Source organism: Eublepharis macularius, chromosome 1 (assembly GCF_028583425.1).
Source record: "Eublepharis macularius isolate TG4126 chromosome 1, MPM_Emac_v1.0, whole genome shotgun sequence".
Taxonomy (NCBI): Eukaryota; Metazoa; Chordata; class Lepidosauria; order Squamata; family Eublepharidae; genus Eublepharis; species Eublepharis macularius.
Window position 1 is genome coordinate 55,449,078 of NC_072790.1, and position 19,789 is coordinate 55,468,866.

The 19,789-nt window shown below is 41.3% G+C and overlaps 1 protein-coding gene across 2 annotated transcripts in view; it reads left to right on the forward strand.

Annotated features, from left to right (window-relative positions):
• The window catches only part of PXDN (peroxidasin), a 113,818-nt gene that overhangs the window by 31,645 nt on the left and 62,384 nt on the right, over positions 1–19,789 (forward strand). For both annotated transcript variants that reach the window (XM_054978201.1, XM_054978209.1), the window contains exons 2-3: positions 5,781–5,852; positions 7,801–7,872. In XM_054978201.1, the coding sequence (XP_054834176.1) occupies positions 5,781–5,852; positions 7,801–7,872 (144 nt within the window). The remainder of the gene's footprint in view (positions 1–5,780; positions 5,853–7,800; positions 7,873–19,789) is intronic.

A 19,789-nucleotide genomic window follows, 5' to 3' on the forward strand; every position in this document is an offset into this window, starting at 1 on the left:
AACCAAACAAACCAGCTTAAAGTTCGTGGTGGTTCGTCAGAAATGGGCTCTGATGAACCGCCGATTCGTGAACCATGAACTGTCGCGGTTCATCACGAACTTTGGTTCGTATTTCATTTCATGCCCATATCTATCCATGACAAGGGAATTGTCACAAGTTCCCATCTCCCCCTGTTCCTCTTCCTGTCTTGTACAGAGCACTTACTGTGTTACTAAGTGTGTTGGGTCAGAAATAATTTGAGAACTATTTATAGCATCATGGTGGCTGCAAAACCCCAAATCATACCAGAAAAGAAGGCCTTTGTGTGAATGTTCTTCAAAGCAGTTTGGGGTTCTTCTGCACAGTGCTGACATCATTCAGGAAGATAGGGGCAGTAGGATTCTGTCAGTCACGTGGTACGAGAAGAAGCATTCAAATGTTCTGGGACTGTGGGACAGGATACCTGACTACACAGATGGAGCCACAATATATGGCATTCCTATTCATCTAGGAATCTATTCAGACACATGTGGCATAGAATAACTCCGCTTATCTCATCTGATCAGTACAAGCCAGACATCCCTGTTTAGTTCCTGTAAAAATAGCGAAATGGGGAGGATCAGTTTTAGCTTCAGAGGATAAAACCTGCAGAAAATATATATCTTGGCTAAGGAGTGGGGCATCACATTTCTACACAAGCAGTCTTTCTCAATATAATTTAACCTAGTCACAATGTCTCTGGAATTGTACCCTCAAGGTGCCAAAGTGAGAGTTTATAAAATTTACTCGTAAAACCATCCATTCCCTGGTGTAAATGTAACTGTTTAAATGCAACTGTTAACCTGAAGTGGAGGTAGTTTTTTTGTGTTTTTTAAGCAAGAGAGGCATCTTTTTGCTCATGAGGACTCTCCCAGAACTGATCAAAATTCAGTAGTAACTTGGAGACAAGATGTTCTCTTAGCAATAAAGGTGTTCTTTGTGTCATTTCTTCCTCTGATACAATACAAAAACAAACAACTTCACAATACTCTTATTAGAACTGATTAAAGTGGCAGCGAGAATAGTGAGAGAGCTTTTGAGTTGATCAGACAAATTCTTCAGGCTGGATGTTAAGCCAGAAAACAAACACACACAGACTAGAAATGATAAAAATGTGTGGCTGGGCATGATCAAAAAGACCCAGTCTGCAAACATCCCAATACACTTAATAACTTCTTAGCAAGGAGGATTTGATTAGTTGAGAACAGAACTTCTTGATTTTTCTCTCTTTTCATCAGTCTCAGGATTAGTTGAGTACTAATGTTTTTCACAGCTCTTGTTGCTGTATTTGAATCTGGAAAGCTCTGTGTTTGAATGTTCCATCAGAGATTTTTTAAGAAGGGGAAAGTTGCTGAAGTCCCGGTGGAATCTTGCATGAAAGAATGCCCCTATGCACTAACATTCTACATCTACACAAAGCAGTAGAAAAGAGCAAGAGCCCAGCAGCACCTATAAGACTAACAAAATTTATGGTAGGTTATGAGCTTTCGTGAGTCACAGTTCACTTCTTCAGATACAGCTAGAATGTAAGTCCATCTTTCCTTATATCTTGGATTCTTGCTCTTTTCCACTGCTACAGACAGACTAACACGGCTAACCATCTTGATCTATTCCATACAAAGGTTGACTTAGAAACCATGGATAATATCACTGGTGCTGATATAGCATGTCCAGCTCCCAAGTGTTGCAACCTTCCCCTCTTTGCTTAAGTTGTGGGAAGAGTTTTCATCTTCAGGTGAATGGTACCTTCCTGGAAGTGCCCACATGATCTACAGTAGTCAGGGTTTTTTTTTTAAAAAAAGATTGAAGTTGGAACAGTAATTCCTCATCTCCTGTCTCCAAATAGTTCTTTTCTGCCTGAGGTACAATAGCATCTTTTCCATCTGGATTCACAAATAGGTTGGTTAGAGATCTTATCACAATTTCAGCAACTTCCACTCCACAGTGAACGTGAGCCTGGGCCTGTCCACTTTCTTGGGCTGAAACATGTATCTACGTGCTTCCAGAGAACTCCCAGAGAACTGCATTTTCTACAGCGCTTTTCCAGTTCTTTGAAAAAGCACACATCTCTGAAAGATTTCCGTCAGATGTTCTTAAAACTACAAATACCCATCTAGTGAAGTAGGGAAGTAGATTGATAAATCCAGATGGTTAGGCAGAAGTAGTTTACTACAAAGCAGGTCCAAACATTTGCTTTCTAACAATAAAACAGACAGGCTGGGAACTAGTGAGGAATTATTTGGTAGGTGCAATTTGGAAATCCCACCCCCTTCCAAGATTCTCTGAGCTCTCGTGGCCTTGAGTAAGCTGATTTCTTTTCCTCCTATGATTTTCAGTTCAGTTTTATTGTTATTACGATCTAGGATCAGAATTTGAGTCAGCATATACAATAATATATAACAAATACATTGATTACATGTCTAAGCATATCTAGGAAACTGAGCAATATATTTAAATACATAAAATTGTTAAATATTGGTTAAAATTTCTTAAAGGAGTTGTGGTAGTCTATCTAATTAAACTGATCAGGGTGCAGAATCTTGCTACCTCAGCAGTGATTTCATTACAGCCAATTGCTAAAAGGATAACAGAATAAAATTGACTGTAAGAGTACATTAATTTTAAGTTTACAGATGTCTAAGAATTAAGTACATCAGTGTGCTAAAATGGGTAAAATAATTAAAATCTTAATTAAAATTTCGAGAGGAAGTAATAATGTTCTGTTTGATTACACTAGCCAAAGCTCAGAACCTTGCGGCCTTAGCAGTAATTTCTTTGCAGGAATCAGTTAGAAGGAGGGCAGAATAAGACTGACTTGGTCTACCTGGGTAAGCAGCAGTAACTGGTAAGATATACTTGGTTCGAATCTCCTGATAGAACTTACAGTATAGAAGGACATGCTCTATTGTCTCTACCTGCCCGGATTGACAGGGGCAGAGGCGATTTGCATATGGAATATGAGCATATCTCCCCTCCAAGACAGCAGATGGGAGAGCATTAAAACGCGCTAAGGTGAAAGCTCTGCGGTGTTTTGGGAACTCCAATGAAAAGAGATAGCTAGGTGGAGTATTATTTTCAGTATTATTCCCTGTTTGGAAGCATATTTAGTCTGGCTGACTTTTGAGGGGTTTTTGTTTTGTTTTAATTAATTTAGAAAGACATTTTTATGAATAACGGGGGAGTCTGGGGAGCCTCCTATCTTGTTAAGAACAGAAGAGCCCTGCTAGATCAGACCAGTAGTCTATCAAGTCCAGCATCCTTTCTTACACAGTGTCCAACCAGTTGTTCTGGAGGACCAACAACAGGGCATCGAGAAGCTGAGGCCTTTACTTAAGTTGCCCCCGCACTGGAATTGAGAGGTTCATTGCCCTTAGACACCATGGTTAGTGGCCACTGATAGACATATTCTCCATGAATCTGTCTAATCCCCTTTTAAAATGGTCTATGCCTGTGGCAATTACTACATCCTCTGGTAGGGAATTTTAATCACTAGTTGTGTAAAGTATTTCCTTTTGTCTCTCCTGAATCTACTGCCCATTAGCTTCATTGGATGACCTCAATTTCTAGTATTTTGAGAGAGGGAGAAGTTCTGTCCACTCTCTCTACCTCCATGCATAATTTTATAAACCTCTATCATGTCCCCCACCACTTAGTCATATCTTTTGTAAACTGAAAAGACTCTTCAGCTTTTCCTCAAAGGAAAACTCCTCCATCCTCCTAAACATCTTGGTTGCCCTTTTCTGTACTTTTTTCAGCTCTGCAGTGTCCTTTTTGAGATACAGTGGCCCAAACTGCATGCAGTATTCCGAATGAGGACACACCATAGGCCTATGCAAAGGCTTTATAATAGCGACTGTTTTATTTTCAGTACCTTTCCTAATGATCCCCAGCATAGAGTTTGCCTTTTTCACTGCTGCAGCACACTGGATCGACACTTTCATTGACCTATCCATTTTTATCCCAAAGTCTCTTTTCCTCAAGTTCAGAGCCCACTCCCATTTACTTGAAGTTGGGATTTTTTGTTTGATTGTGCATCACGTTATACTTACCTCCACTGAATTTCATTTGCCACATTACTGCATACTCACTGGGGATCCCAGGTCCCCTGGTAGGGGTGGGGGATCCCCTGCTTCCACTCCCTGACCCCATTTACTTGGCTGGGGGGGAGGGAAACGGGAATGAGCCTCCTTGGCGCACTCCCAGGGCAGTGCAATGACATCGTTTTCTGGGAATTGAGCAGGTGTGGGGAGGACTCCCAGGACCGCACGAAGGTGAGTGCTGGCTCCCACCGGGAGGGTAAGGGGGCCTGGCAACGCTACCACTCACTCAGTTTATGGATATCCTTCTAGTGCTCTTCACAGTTGGCCTTGGTTTTCACATCCTGAATAGTTTTGTGTCACCTTCAAGCTGTGTCCTTGCCCAGTCATGTCTAAAAATCTCATTTCTACAACATAACTGCAGCACATGTATTGTAGTCAGTGTGAGAGAAGGTGAAGTCACCCAGTATTATTTGCTTTATTTTCCTTATTTCCTTCTCTATCTTGAGATCAGCCTCAAGGGTTTGATAAAGTGGTCAATAGTACACACCCACTTTTAAGTAACCCTTAGGGCCCATTATTTCCATTCATATTGCTTCTGTTGAGGAATTTGTTCCCCTAATGTTTTCTCACTTATTTGATTCTGTGACCTATTTGATAGCACATACCTCCCTGTCCTGCTTGTGGAGCTTATACCCAGGGATGATGGTATCTCATTGATTTTCCCCATTCCTCCATGTTTCCAAGACACCCACAACTACTATTATCTAAATTGCCGTTTAGCACCAAACACCCCAGCTCTCCCATCTTGTGGCAGTTGTGCTGCTTTCATTATCCACATAGAGGCCAGCTAGCATATTATTGAATTTAATGATGGTATAGTACAGAAATAGTAATCAAGACCATTATTAGCTAATCTAATGTTAACAGTTAGAACTGAATTGGCAAACAAATGGAGACCTCAAATGGTCTTTTAACTGAATTGTAGTTTGAAAAAAAAGTTGAAATAGATATGTTACTGTTCAGAGGAAATAAGTTGTTCATATACTTAACAGTGCAATCCTTCCTGAACAGAGCTGTGCCCTTATAAATCTATTGAAGTTTGTGGGCATAGGAGGGTGTGGTTCTGATTACGGCTGCAGTGCTAGGTATTTGGGAAGGGAGGACAGAGGAAATTAGAAAAAAGTGAGGATCTTTTTTCTCATATTAAAATACGCATTTTAGTTAAACTGCTTAACTTAAAACATTTTTATTTGTGGTATATTTGTGCTTGTTGTCTGTGTGTACAGAGTTTGTGCTATGGGGTTTGTTCCTCATTCACAGTGGTATGGTCCCAGAATGCCTATAATATTTTTCTTGTTCCTGAAAATGTAGATTGTTCCTAAGGAACAGTATTGGCTAAGCTCAGTGAACCTTAGCTCCAGTTCAGCGTAGTAACTATTATGATCCTGGGCAGAACAATGTAAAAGTTGCTTACCCTACTACAAACATTCATTGGTTTTCCATTTAATTCTTGGCTGATTTTTAGGTACATTTAATTTGGTGTTTACTTTAAGCTAAGCTAATTTTAATGACTATTCACAATTAACCCTAGTTTTTCAGAGATCACTGCTTTGGTGTTAAAAAAAGAGATGTCTATAGTTGATAGCAAAGGTTTTTTTACAAAGGTTATTACCAGGAATTGTAATTTTTTTTACTAATTAATATACCTTTTCTTCTTACAGAGATTTGCGATTTAATAGAATTAAAGAAATCCAGCCTGGTGCATTTAGACGGCTTAAAAATCTGAATACACTGTAAGTTCAGTTTCATCTCTCATACTTTGCCTTTTGTTTTAAGAATTTATTATTTTCATATTATACAAGTTTGTTCACCAAAGTTATTTTAATGAAGGCTAATGAAAATTTGTCCAGTGTCTATTCCAAGTAATTTCCCCCTTGTGCCTGTTCTCAGTTTCTCACTTTCTTGTATGTTCGATACTTAGTGTGTACTTTACAGACCACAAAAAGACCATAAGATGTCTTACAGTGCTTGAAAATGTTTTGTTGGTGTGAAAGATAGAAACAGATTAAATAATTAACCATCTATAATTTTCTTCACAAAATCCGTTAGAACAGAGTTGGTTGAAATCAGTCTTATTTGGTCTGCTTCTTTTTCACAAAAATACCTGTGGTTAAATCTTAAAGTACAATTGCACTATATATCTCTCTTAGCATAAAGATATAAACAATCCGTTTTAAATAGTTGTGATTTAATAAATTTTCCTATTTTTAAAGAATGTACAATGTGCTTTTCTGGATCAGACCAAGTAGAGAATCATTTGCAAGAATTCCAGCAACCAGCAAATACAAGTTGGTCCACCAAAAATTGGCCTGATATAAACAGTTCATGATCTGCTTTTGCTATCTTTGAGTTAAGACATATAGGGCAATCCTTTTGCGTTAATGTAATATTTAATGCCATCTCTGCAGTTCTGTAGAACTGTTTGTAAAAAAGCAAAATAACTTTAAATCCGTTTCTGTGTGTTGCTCATTTGTAGTCTTGTGTATTGCTCATTTGAAGTCTTGGAAATGCACTTGTTTGTGGTAGGAAGCTTTTCTCTTCCAGCAGCCTGCTCAAATATGTATCATAGAATACTAAACATTTTAACTAACAATTCTATATAAATGCGAGTTTATAATAAAGTAGATGTGCTGTTTTTGCCTTAGGTTATATGTAGGTGTCTTAAATTTCAGTCTACATAGTTGAAACTTTTCCCAGTGAGATGCTGATCTCTGTTCCCTTCCCAGAGTTTTCTGGATTAGAACCAGACAGCGCCGTCGGCAGGCTCCTTTATTAGGCAGGGTTGCTGTATTTCCATTGCAGAAATGAATGCAGTATAAGTGATTTCCTCATAATTTACAGGAGTTTTTATAAGCCTCTTGTCAAACCTATGTGGCCCTGGATTTTAATTTTAATTCCTTTGAACTATTAGCATAAGTTAAATAAGCACTAGTCCAGAATGAACACCTTTGTTCAATAAATAACAACTTCTGTAAGTGATCTCTTGCCTGTTTTAATCACCTTGTCAGGGCTTTTTTTCAGCTGGAACGCGGTGGAACGGAGTTCCGGAACCTCTTGAAAATGGTCACATGGCTGGTGGCCCCGCCCCCTTATCTCCAGATAGAGGGGAGTTTAAACTCCCCTCTGTCTGGAGATCAGCGGGCGGGGCCACCAGCCATGTGACCATTTTCTCTGAGGGCAACTCACTGAGTTCTACCGCCTCTTTTCCCAGAAAAAAAGCCCTGCACCTTGTCATGTGCAGTCTGCAATGTTGCTGAAGAGGGTGGAGTGTTTTTGTTTTTGAAGAAAGGGTACATTGTAAATATAGTCATAAAACATTTACCCAGATGCACCTTGAATAGACAGTGCTGGGTGGTTGAGATAGGCAGTTTGGTAAGCTTTTAGGTCATACTAGCTACTTAACAGTTCTTAGGTGAAGCAAATCATTTCTGCTGGTTAGGACAGTGCAGTCACTGGCTCTAGAACAAGTTTATTTAGCAAGATTATTAACATCCTAAACATTAGAAAACTGTTGTAGGAAATAACTCCAAGTAGATTTGTATTTTTGATGTTTTTTTGCTGAACTGGTTGTGTTCTGATTTTGGCACTTGATTTACGAGCTTTGATTTTGTTTCAGGCTGTATTTTAAGAAAATATGCTAAGGGCAAGGGATGCAAATAACAGTTTTCATTTACTTTCTAGACTTCTAAACAACAATCACATCAAAAGAATACCTACTGGAGCATTTGAAGACCTTGAAAATTTAAAATATCTGTAAGTTAATAAATCATTTTTATCAGAAGTGGATATGATGTTAATGTCATAGTGTTAGTTCTAACGGAGACAGCATGACTTTCTTGCCTGCTGCTGTAGCCCAAGATGTCTCTATCCACGCTGTGCTTGGGTGTCCCCTTTCCTCCAGGTATGGCCCTTTGGGCTGCAGTGGAAGGAAGGAGGTGAAAAAGTCATGCTTTGTGGATAGAAATCCTTCCACATGTGGATATTCTCTGTGGGATCGAAGCCGTGGCATGTTAAAAAAAAAATAACCCTTAGTTTTTCAACTACAAAGAATATGTACATACAAAAAAAAACCCCTACTGCTGAAATTGTGAAAATGATACTTGTTTTTCACATCTATGATGTTCGTTTCAGTTCAGTTGGAATTGATAATTTGAAGCAGCTTAATTAGTGTAAAAATACTTTTGTTAAGGAGTTCAAAATATTTTTAGGTACCATACGGTCCAAGACATCTAAAAATAGATACTTTGTATGGTCTGTATTTAATTTTTAGTGTCACTGTGCTAGTATTTGTGTACTTAAAGCTGCAGTTCTGTTTGTGGCATTTCAGTCAGTTCAGCCGTATGTGAGAATCCCTGATTCATGACCATTGACACTATTACATGTTTTAAAAAACCTAGGAAAACAGAATGCTAAAAGAATTCAAGATAGAAGTGGAAGAAACTATTTCTCCTGATGATTGTTTTGAATATTTGCAACTATGTTTTCTTGTGCTGGGCAGACATACAGGGATCTGTGGCCATTCCAGCCACATCCTACATGTGCTTTTGCAGCACACTTGGCAGAGACAACCCTAGTAGAACACCTATGCCCTCTTTTGCTCAAGGGTTCACGTCTGGGAGATGGGGTAGGAGCATCAGCCTTTACCAGGCAAAGAGGGGTCACCCATTCACAGAAAGCGTTCCTCTCAATTCTTCAATATCTCATTTGGGTAGAGCAGGAACCATGAGTTCAAATTACACCAAGGGGCATGTTGCCAAGACTTCTTAGCTCCTCTTTTTGGACAGAGTAGAACCCACACACACCCTTACCCCACACTCAAACCTGACAGATAGCTGATATAGCATTAAGAATCTCCCAGCAGCCATGCATTCTAAGGCAGGGAGGATGGTGGAAAAAGGCATAGTGGAAATGCCAGGTCCAGGATACCTAGGGTCACCAGTTCAAGCCTACAGAAACAGCAGCAAAGAGCAAGTGGGCTCCAAAGCATAGCACATGGTTGTCTTGTGGTTGCCTCTTGAGGGTTCACATATAGTTGGGTGCACCTGCTTGGGGGTAATGTGTGTCCAATGAGCTAATATTTACCTATCCCTTGTAGGGAGTTGCATTGGAAGTGTATATCAACATGTCCTGCTGGTGCAGCTGCATGGTCCTCTGAGTAGCAGTAAAGGTTAATGTAGAGTGGCTGGTAGTCATTCTGGAGAGCAGTTGTGCTCCTTGTGTTTCCCATTGGCTGGGGCAGTGATATACTTACTGCTAGCAACTGTTGAGATATGTTGAGTTTACACAAGGGAGGCATGGAGAAACATGTGCAGCTATTTCAGCTTGAGGCAATGGATCCCCTTCCCTTGCTTAACTGTGTGGGGTGCATTTTGCTTGCACCCGCAGTTGGAGGTGTGGATACTCCCATTTGGGTTTTGTGTCAGTGGTGAGCAGAGGAGAAATGTGTTCAGCAGTGTTTGTTCTCTTCCTTGGCTGTTTGCCTAGCACACCCTTTCTCCAGAGTTTCTACGATCAAATCCGTGTTTGGTCCAACATGAGGCCATAGAAATGTCGCCCCATGCCATGTTGTCTGTCATCTGAGATGTAAGTTTCCTGACAGGTTTATATTATATGCTTTGCAGTCTGGCTCCAAGCTTAGTTGGTATACTAAGCTGCATTGTGCCTTGGGGGGTGGGTGGCAGGAGAGCAGTTGTATTTTCACTCTGGAAATTGTATGGGAATTTTTCCTTTCACATCAGGGTTGTTGCTGTCGTAATGTTGCACTGGGTACAGCACCCAGTGTAGAAAGCTTTAGGGCACACACTAAGCCTTGTTTGTCCTCTGACACACCCATGAGGCTGCCTGCACTGGGGTGACGCTGCCCTAGTATGGCTTCACATCTGCATACAGAGAGTCAGTGTGGTATAGTGGCTAGGGTGATGGACTAGGATCTGAGCAACCCAGGGTCAATTCCCTGCTCTGCCATGGAAGCTTGTAGGGTGACCTTAGGCCAGTCACATACTCTCAGCCTAACTACCTCATGGGGTTTTTGTGAGGAAAAAATGGAGTTCAGGGGAATGATGTAAGCTGCTTTGGATTCCCATTTGGAAGAAAGGCAGGGTTTATAAATGAAGTAAAATGAAAATAAATAAATATCTCGGCATGGTACTGGTCCTAGGGCTTAGTCAATATTCTAAAAGTCTTTGGATTGTTCTCTTAAGTTTACAGTTTTTGAGAATGGTTTGTGAGAGGAAATTCCTGCTGTTCTGACTATTTGGAAAAAAAGCTGGAATTACCCAGGCAAATGTCAAGTTGAAATGTGGCAGAGGTCTCTGGGTTTCTCTCAGAAATTCATTACAGAGAGATTAGTTTCCACTGAATAAAGGATGTATAATGTGTACTCTTCATAATAAAAGACCTTAAGGTGGGGAATAAACTTCATTTAGCATGTTGTCAGAGGCCTACCTGGTTCAGAGCTCAGTAGGATGGTTCCACCTTAATTTTTCAAAGTGAAAAGTTTCCATGTTAGACTAAGCATATATTTTGGTCCATAGGTAGGGAAGCAGTCCATTGCAAAAGGGAAGGAGCAGAGAAGGAAGGATGGTAGTTGAAGGCAGGAAAAGCAGAGCCAGCACATCTGGAACAATAGCATCAAAGCAGGTTCTGACTTTCTGTTACCACGTCACAGACGGGTTGTCCTAATCAAGGATTTTTGACCCAGGAACCTCTCATAGGGCTGGCAGAGAAGCAAAAGGGTGATGGAAGCCAGAAAAGACCATGTGGAGAAAAGAGGATTCTGTTATCATTCTGGTCTTCTATGCTGCCTAAGAGCAAGATTCAAGTCCAGTAGTACTTTAAAGACCAACGATGTTTCCAGGGTATAAGGTTTCAAGAGTTAAAGCTCTCTCTTGGAAGCTTATACCCTGGAAGTCTTGTTGGTATTTAAGGTGCTACCAAACTCAAATCGTCCTCTTCTACTGCGCAGACTACTATGGGTTACCCATATGAAACTATACTGCCTAAGTTTCAGGTAGGTAGTCGTGTTGGTGGTCTGTTGGAGAACAGTAAGATTTGAGTCCAGTAGCATCTTAAAGACCAATGAGATTTCCAGGGTATAAGCTTCTGAGAGTTAGAACTCCCTTCCTCAGATACAAGTAGGAATGGAGATCCCTGAGCGCTTATATCCCAGTCAGAAGGTGGGAGGGATGTTGCAAATAAGAGAGTCAGGATGCAGAGGCACAACAGAGCTTGATTAGAGCAGAAATTAGTATCTGTGGTGAGGGAAGAATCTTATGTCTCTATTCACCCTCGTAGGGTCCATTGTTCTGAATTTGTGAATGAACTCAAATTCAGCTGTTTCACATTGTAAGCTTCTCCGTGAAGCTTTTCTGCCACTTTAGGTCATCAGAAGAACGTACTGGAAGATAAAAACGTTCTCCCACTGGTTTTTGAGGATTGTGATTTTTAATATCAGATGTATGTCCATTTATTCTTTTCTATAGGGACTGGCCTGTTTGTCCGGTGTAGAGAGTGGAAGGGCACTGCAGACACTTGATAGTATATATAACACTAGAAGATGAACGAATGAATGAAGATGGTGTAACTGTTGTTGCTAGGTCGAGTGGTTGTGTTGTTGGAGTGAATATGGGGACAGACTTGGCAGCCTGGTTTATTCCAGGCTCTTGTCCCAGAGCCAGTGTCTGTGTTAGGAAGTGCATTATTGTGTGTGAAAAGTTGTTTATGGTTAAGGGGCTATCTGTGGGCAGGAAAAAGCAACCCTTTTTGGAGGAGACTCATACAAAGAATCATTTATATATTATATAATTCATAATATAGTACTAAATGTTTGTAATGTATGATCACTAAAATTCACACACCAGAGAACAGTAAATCTATTCTGTTACTCCCCCTCCCTATATCACTTAAGCCCTTCTTACGTATTTTCCCATGGGGAAAGTTTTTCAGCTTTGTTTTTCTGTTTTGACATCAATACATAATACTGGTATTAACCAGTAAAGATTTAAACGTAAGCCTCTTTTTCCTTCATTTCATCTTACCAAATGTGCATGTTTAACCATATGCAAGCCATCTCAAGCCCTTTGTAACATGGTCAGGGCCAACATTATCCCATTTATCCGCTAACTTCATGGTTTATTCTTTTCCCCTACTGAATAAGTAGCCAGTGCTGCGCTTCTCCCCACCCAACCAACCAGCACATGCCCCAGAACTTGAGAGGACGTTGGTTGTGCACCTGATGTTCCACAAGCAAAACCTTACTGGAGATACTTTTAATAAGTATAAAAATACTCTCTAACCAGTTACATTTCTTTAGTCCACTGGTCTTGAGTTTTCTCATAACTCATTTCAGCAGCCCACCTTGCTCCACCAACATACACCTGGTATATCCATACTGAGCCTGCTTATTATTAGAAGAAGAGCATACCAAACTTCATAATTTTACCTGGAGCAAATACTGATGGTATAACATAATTTTATTAATAAAGATAGCTTTCCACCTTTTGTTAGTAACTTCTTTACATTTGCTAATCCATTAATTTTGTTCTTGTGCCAAATACTTCTTTCTGTAACTTGTAATTTTATTTTTACTTATTTAATTTATACCCTGACTTTCTCCCCATACATCATTCTCCTCTCCTCCATTTTATCCTCACAACAACCCTATGAGGTTGGTTAGGCTGAGAGTCTGTAACTGCCCAAGGCCGCCCGGCAAGCTTCCATGGCAGAGTGTGGATTTAAAGAGATAAGAAACTTTAAATCTGCCAAAAACTTAAGAAAGATAAATGAAGTCACTGTTCACTCCTTATAGTCTTTTCAGCTGTACTTATAATTGTGCCTGTTTTAAAATAAAATCATCGTATGTAGGAGAAGAGAGTGAAATCCTGTCTTGCTTCGCTAAGTTCCATTTCTTTCAGGATTTTTCCTCTCAGTTTACCTCTAAAACCAGAAGTTACCTGGGATGGTAAAATATTGAAAGCACAAGAGTAAGACATGGAATGGTGCAGGGTGTTGTTCACCTGACCTGTTTGTTCTCTGTTGCTTTGTTTTCAGATAAGCATTCCAGCCTCCTGCATTTTTTAAACATAAAGAGTAGTAGCTGTCTTTGTGTCTCTCCTGTGTTAATTGCAGCTGGAATGAAGCACAACTTACATCTCAGTAAGAGTTGCTGCTTAGTGCATCAAATTCTTCTTCAGTGACCCACTCATGTCTCATCTGTTTTGGTCTCTGTGTGTGCTGTTGTCTGTGAATGTGTGTGTCCTTTCTCACCCAGACTGTCTGCACAGCCTATCTATGATAAAGGGAAATGCCTGGGCCTCTGCTTCTATTCCCCCTTCCTAATCTGCACCAGTTGGGGGAAAGACGGGCTACCTATATAGTTGGATAATATTTCCCTTATCAGGCAAATATCTGCTAAGTTGTTTTCTCTTCTCACTGCTGTCCTCTTTCCAAGTTCCTAAGAAAATAAAATCAGACAAAGCACCAGAGTAAGTGCCACATTGGAAGGCTTCAGATTGTTGTAGATAATTTTTTTCATGTTAGGAACTTACATTGTATTTTAGACTTGAACATGGGACTTTGTTTTATTTCTTTGATTTTTATTATTAAATCCCAAAGGGGCTGTTTCATTATTGGGTTGCTTTGAATGGTTTTGTTTCATTAATTGTTTCTTGTTGTTTTGTTTCCATAAATCTAATTTGTTATTTCCTATTGGTTTCAATGGAAGACCCACCCCCCATCCTTATTTGGTCTGTACCTTCCTATCTGAACTGGAGAAAGCTTAGTGAGATTGCAGTACTCTACTAGGACATCAACATTGTCAAATAACAGGCAGAATAAAGGAGTCGCCGTTTTTGTGTTGTGCTTATATTACACTTGGGACACCCAGACATACAATTAGGGTTCCATGGTGCCTGCCGGTGGTGGGCAAACTCCTGGGGATTTGCCCCCTTGTCCGCTGATTGCCCAGTGATTGGTGGGAGAGGGCAAGCTCCCGGAGCTTGTCCGCCACCAGCAGGCACCTCAGGAGTGCCCATTGCACGCATGCTCCCAACCAGCACGGCGACTTAACTTCTGAAAGTGATGTCGTCGCACTGTCTGCAGGAGCGTTTCTGCGCGTTGTTTGAGGCCAGTTTGGGCCCCAAACGGGCTGAATCGGCCATGTGCAGAGCATGGGACTGCTCGTGCGGCCAGCATGGTGATGTCACTTGCAGAAGTAAGGTAAGTGCCAGGGGGTCTACCCCTCCTGACAGGAGGTGAAGGGGACCTGGCAACCCTACATACAACACATACTGAAATAGAAAAGAGTCCTGTAGCACCTTTAAGACTAACCAACTTTACTGTAGCATAAGCTTTCAAGAACCACAGTTCTCTTCTTCAGATGCATGGAGGGTAAGAAGAAATTGGTCAGATATATAGGAGGAGAGGGGAGGGGGGAGTAAATGCAATCAGTAGCTTCTGATAATGGGATCAGTTTCCTTCTGATAATGAAATCAGTTACTTCTGATAATGAGATAACCATTCATAGTTCCTATACAATTCAAGCCTGACTGAGTCAAATTTACATATGAATTCCAATTCAGCAGCTTCCCGTTGGACTTTGTTTTTGAAAAGTTTCTGTTGAACTACAGTGACCTTTAAGTCCTTGATGGAATGTCCTGATAGATTGAAGTGCTCTCCCACCGGTTTCTGGATGTTGCCATTTTTAATGTCAGATTTGTGTCCGTTTATTCTTTTGCACAGAGGTTGGCTGGTTTGTCCAGTGTACAAAGCAGATGGACACTGTTGGCACATGAGGGCATATATCGTGTTGGAGGCTGAGCAGCTGTAAGAGCCAGAGATAGTGTAGTTGACGCCATTGGGTCCTGTAATTGTATTTCTTGGGTAGATATGAGAGCAGAGCTGCCACCTGGGTCTGTTGCAGGGTCTGGTACCTGTGTTGGTGACTCTGCTAGCCGATTCATGGTTGTAAGTGAGAAGTCGTTTCAGGTTGGGGGGCTGTCTGTAGGCAAGGAGAAGTCTTCCACCCAGGGCTTGTGAGAGTGAGGCATCATTTTCCAGGATGGGTTGTAGGTCACTGATGATACGTTGGATGGGAACTGTAGGTGACAACCAGTGGTGTTCTGTTGTTAGTTTCTTTAGGTTTGTCCTGGAGCAGGCTGTTTCTGGGTACTAGTCTGGCCCTGTCGATTTGTTTCCTCAATTCATTTGGTGGGTACTGTAGCCCCGAAAATGCTTGTTGTAAATCTCTTTTAAGTGGGAGTCCCAGTAATGTAAGGCTTGGCTGTAGACAATCGACCGAGTGGTATATTTAGGGTGGTAGCTGGAGGCAAGTAGATATGAGTATCGATCAGTGGGTTTTCGGTATAAGGTGGTATTTATCTGTCCATTATGCAGTTGTACAGTGGTGTCCAGGAAGTGTATCTGTTCTGTAGAGTGGTCCAGGCTCAGGTTGATAGTAGGGTGAAAGTTGTTGAAGTCCTGATGAAATCTCTCAAGGGCTTCCTTCCCATGGGTCCAAATGATGAAGATGTCATCCAAGAATCTTAATTACAGGAGTGGTGTCAATGGATGGGAGCTGAGGAAGCGTTGCTCCAAGTCTCCCATGAATATGTTGGTGTATTGTGGTGCCATGCGTGTGCCCATGGCTGTGCTGTTAACCTGTAGCATAAGCTGTCACCAAATTTGAAGTAATTGTGAGTAAGTACGAAAGCTTATGCTACAGTAAAGTTGGTTAATCTTAAAGGTGCTACTGGACTCTTTTCTATTTTGCTACTACAAACTAACACGGCTAACTCCTCCGGATATATAACACATACTGAGTTATACAAGACAGGTAAATCTAAAATTATTTGTAATTCCAAAGAACTACAGCAGCTTCAATGGCAGGGAGGGAGACAATTAAAACTCACAGCCAGTCACACACTGAAACACTTAGTAAAGAACTAATGAAACAAGACTGAGGGAGATTACATTAAAAATTTGGCCTCCAAATAGCCAGAAGTGGCAAAAGAAAGCAAAATAAAAGGCACGCCAAATAATAAAGCAGGGAACAACGGAGGGAGAGCAAACCTTAAGTAAAAACAGTAAAGCGCTTCAGAAAGAATTCGAGAACACAGCTCACCCTAAACAGAAACTATATTCAAGAAGAAAGTAAAAAAGGAATGATTTAGGATAAAATACTACACCATACTTCGGCACAAGAAAACTTGCAAAGATATACCTCCTTCTTAGTTTGTTCCCTCTAAACAGGCAAGCTACAGTATTTGAAACCAGCTTGTTATGAACCTGGTCCTACGTAGTGAGGTCTAGTGGCTTCAGGGAAGCCTGTACTAGAGTGACTACAGGGCCTACATTTCCCAGGTCCCCTTTAGGTTCTGTGATTGTTTAACAGGGGATCTGGAGGGGAAAATTGTACCAATAGAAAAATAGAGGGATGGTGCCTGAGAAAGAGGAATAAAAGGCCTTGCACAAAGTGGGAGGTTCTTCATGCCTAGGGAGCAAAGCTGAGGCCAGGCTGCAGACAGAGCCTCATCCAGGAGGGATGAGTCAGGTTGAAGTCAGTCACCAGGAGACAACTAAGGACAGTCTAGATAGGGGTGTTAGGGTGTTTTATTTTGTTTGTTCACCTACCTTTACTAGGGTTACCAGCCTCCAGGTGGTGGCTGGAGATCTCCCGGAATTACAACTGATCTCCAGGCAACAGAGATCAGTTCCCCAGGAGAAAATGGCTGCTTTGGAGGATGGACTGTATGGAATTATACCATTATGAGGCCCTTCCTCTCCCCAAACCCCACTCTCTACAGGCTCCACCCCCAAAATCTCCAGGAATTTCCCAACCTAGACCTGGCAACCCTAACCTTTACTGTTCTCTTTATTCTACAAAGTTTTGAACACCAGTTATTACAAAACCTGTTTAAGTTGTTTATTACACTGCCTGTGTAACCTCAATTGTATGGGTTCTATGGGGCTAATTTTGGAAGGAACTTTAACACAATTTTAAATTAAGATTTTTTTTTCTTTTTCACCAAACCTTTTAACAATTAGAACAACTGTTTTTGTTTGTTCTTTAACCAAACTCATAAATGCTACAAAAACCCAGAAACTTTCAGCCAGCAATGCCTTTGAAAACCACTCAAGGTAAGCAAGTTAAATTTGTTGGATCCCACCAAGTAATAGAGTCCTTTGCCACAATCCTTCCAGTTATGAAGCAACTGGAATTCACGCTTCTGTTCTCATCTTGGGGAATTAGAGCCCTGCAAGAACAATTCAATCCCTGTAATAACACCAACCAAACACGACACATATACACCACTTTTAGATCCAGAGGAGTTAGCCGTGTTAGTCTGTAGTAGCAAAATAGTAAAGAGTCCAGTAGCACCTTCAAGACTAAGCAACTTTATTGTAGCATAAGCTTTCGAGAGCCACAGCTCTCTTGGTCAGATGCATCTGACGAAGAGAGCTGTGGCTCTTGAAAGCTTATGCTACAATAAAGTTGCTTAGTCTTAAAGGTGCTACTGGACTCTTTACTATTATACACCACTTTTAGTCACTATTTATATACAGCATTTCTGATTACCTTATTCAGAGTGATAACTTCACATTAATTATTATCAAGCTCCCCAGCAACCAGCTTCTTCCTCAGGTGCTTGGCTCTATCTACTGACTTTGTCCTACTGGGCTAAACCAGTTAGCTCTTGGGTCCTCATGCTTCATTCGTTCACATGAAAAGTAAAACCTACTGGGGAAGAGTGGACAAAAGGAGTCAGTTGGGTTCTCTGGGCCCTTCCAAGGGAACCTGTACCAGAATGGTGGCAGCCTACAGAGAGCTTCCCTGGCCCCCTGCCTGAGATTCAAAGTTCCACCCCATATTTTTCAGGATTGGACTACCTCATACATATGTAATCTTAGTGGATACAGTCTGAAATCAGTCAAGAAAACCCAGAGGCTCTCTTTCCCCTTTCCCTAAGGAACACAGCTTTGTATGCCCTTATTAGGCAAACATAGCACAGACAGAAACTCCTTCCTGCAGTAATGAAAGCTCCTAAACAAAGTGAAATAAAAACCAGGATTTCCCCCCCTTGTTATAGACTGTTTAGATAGAAAATTTGATTTTCATATCAATTACTATAATTACAAACAGGGCTTTTTTTCAGCAGGAACGCAGTGGAACGGAGTTCCAGCACCTCTTGAAAATGGTCACATAGCCGGTGGCCCCGCCCCCTGATCTCCAGACAGAGGGGAGTTTAGATTGCCTTCCGTGCCACGGCGCGGTGGGTGATCTAAACTCCCCTCGGTCTGGAGATCAGGGGCAGGGCCACCAGCCATGTGACCATTTTCACCTAGGGCGATTTAAACGTTAAAAAACTTCCCCCTTGTTCCAGCTGACCCAAAGTGACATCATTGCATGGTCCTAGGAGCATGTGCACACTTTGCGTGTGCGCCTGTGGTACCAGGCGCACCACCTCCTACCAGGAGTTGCCCCCTGTGCTGGCAACCCACTGAGTTCCACCACCTTTTTCCCAGAAAAAAAGCTCTGATTACAAAACATGCCATTTTCATAATCATAGTCATTAATAACCAAATAAATGCCCTAGTCTATTTTTCCAAATTGAATATGATTAGGTTCTGATTAAGTCCCAATTGCATATGCTTAATGATTGAGATGATATTATAGAGAAGACCCATTCTCCAGTAGCCACATCTTAGGCACATTAAGAGAGCATATGGAAAGGGGCCTCAAATGCATACCTAAACTGCCAAACAGATTCATATGGAAGAAAATATTCCCTCAGGCACAAAACACTTAGGACTTTGTGGGCAATACCCACACCTGAAATTTTAGTCAAAATCAAACAGGGAGCTCCTGAAATTAAATATAGGTTAAAGTGTTCATTATGGCAGATTCCAGTTGATAACATACCTGCCTTATTCTGACCATTTGAAGATTCTGAGGACTACTCAAAGGACTACTGTAATATGTACAACATATTTCAGTAGCCAACCTGGATGTTACAAAGCACGCACAGCTTCCCAGAGGGAACACAGCTGTTTAAACTAATTGCAGTTTGATCTTAGGTCGTCATAAACAGACTCCTGAATCTAGAATATCCAATTTGTAGACCAGATTCTTGAAGGGAAGGAGTAATTCTTCTCCCCCCACTCAGAAATGGTTGAATACAACCTTCATGGTCAGCTAAATAAACAGATGATATTCCTCATATCAGGTTTCAATTTGTTAGTTTGCATGTACTCCATTAGTGACTCACAATAATTTGTTCAGAAGATGCAGAACCACATCTGGTTTACATGAGAAGATGTGGCATTTGTCATCAGCCTGTTGACTGCGCTGTGTGCCAGACTTCCAGATGACCATTCCCAGTGAATTCATGTAGATGATAAAATGCATACGATCAGGGCTTTTTTTCTAGGAAAGGAGGTGGTGGAACTCAGTGGGTTGCCTTCGGAGAAAATGGTCACATGGCTGGTGGCCCCACCCCCTGATCTCCAGACAGAGGGGAGTTTAGATTGCCCTCCGCGCTAGGAAGGCCATCTAAACTCCCCTCTGTCTGGAGATCAGGGGGCGGGGCCACCAGCCATGTGACCATTTTCAAGAGGTTCCGGAACTCTGTTCCACCGCGTTCCTGCTTGAAAAAAAGCCCTGCATGAGATAAAG